Below are 1,194 nucleotides of genomic sequence, written 5' to 3' on the forward strand. Positions count from 1 at the left end.
AATAGAACTTAGGAACACAACAAAAATTGAGCCAATTTCTTTGATGATCACACTATCACCAAGCAGCAGACCCCTCTCCATTGTGTATTTTTTAAATTTTTTAAAAATTATACATATATTATATATAACATATATATAATATAATATACATATATAAAATAGTGATGGGATTTCGCCATGTTGCCCAGGCTGTTCTCAAACTCCTGGGCTCAATCGATCCACTAGCTTCGGCCTCCCAAAGTGCTGGGATTACAGGTGTGAGCCACCGTGCCTGACTGACCCCCTCCATTGTAAAAGCCAACCTGTCAAATGAACTAATTTGGTTTGGCCAGTCAGGAAGCAGCTGAAATTGGCACATCTATAATTGGTAACTTGGGAAATGCAGAGTGGTATGTAGGAACAGCCCTCCCAGTCCTGTTCTACTGGTTTCCAACAGTGGCATCCTGAGCTAGTTACTTCACTTTTCTCAGCCTTAGTTCCTCATATTAAAAATAAAGATAATGAGGCCTGGATATATATGGGCTCCTCACTTATAGAAGATGCTCTGTAAGTGGCAGTTTATATTATTATTGGATTGTTATGAATTTTTACATTCATTCGTTAGTAAGGCAATACCTTTAAATCATCCTTATAATTTCAACACACCAACTTTTCCTAAATACATTAGTAAATGGGCTCCTTACTGATTGACTGCTCCTGGCAAGGTTTTCTGTAACCGCTGGTCACAATCATAGGATGTATATTCCTAGAAGTGTGCTTTCTCCTTTTGCTTGTTTTCAGTCATTCTTGAGCATCCTTATGGTGTCTGCCTTACCTGTATTAGAAAATGTAACTGAAAATTATCCCTTTTTTCTTATCACATTCAAATCTTGTACTTTGTCTCTTGATCTTTTGTACTGGTTTCTCTTCTATCTTCCTATGTTGCTGATAATTCAGGCTCTAAAATGGAAGTCTTAATCTAAATAAATCACCAGTTACAAAATGTCATTTTAAAAAATACTGAAAAAAAAAGCTACATTTCTTAAGCTCTTCTTCTGAGGTAGTAGCCCTGAAATCGCTTCCTAGCAACAAGTTTCACCTCCTATCTGGTCTTGAATCCTTTAGAGATTTGCTTTATTATTATGGATTTGAGACTTTGCTGTTGTTTGGTAGCTAAGCCAAAGAGAACAAGTACTAGAAAAATACACTACAGAA

The 1,194-nt window shown here is 36.5% G+C and overlaps 1 protein-coding gene across 1 annotated transcript in view; it reads right to left on the reverse strand.

Annotated features, from left to right (window-relative positions):
• The window catches only part of CCDC30 (coiled-coil domain containing 30), a 126,509-nt gene extending 125,718 nt beyond the window's left edge, over nt 1-791 (reverse strand). The window contains 1 exon segment of the mRNA XM_017873228.1: nt 684-791. Coding sequence (XP_017728717.1) covers nt 684-732 — 49 coding nt within the window. The 5' untranslated portion in view covers nt 733-791.
• Nucleotides 792-1,194: the final 403 nt, after the last annotated feature.

The sequence above is a fragment of the Rhinopithecus bieti genome, unplaced genomic scaffold (genome assembly GCF_001698545.2).
Source record: "Rhinopithecus bieti isolate Rb0 unplaced genomic scaffold, ASM169854v2 scaffold_6907, whole genome shotgun sequence".
Lineage (NCBI taxonomy): Eukaryota > Metazoa > Chordata > Mammalia > Primates > Cercopithecidae > Rhinopithecus > Rhinopithecus bieti.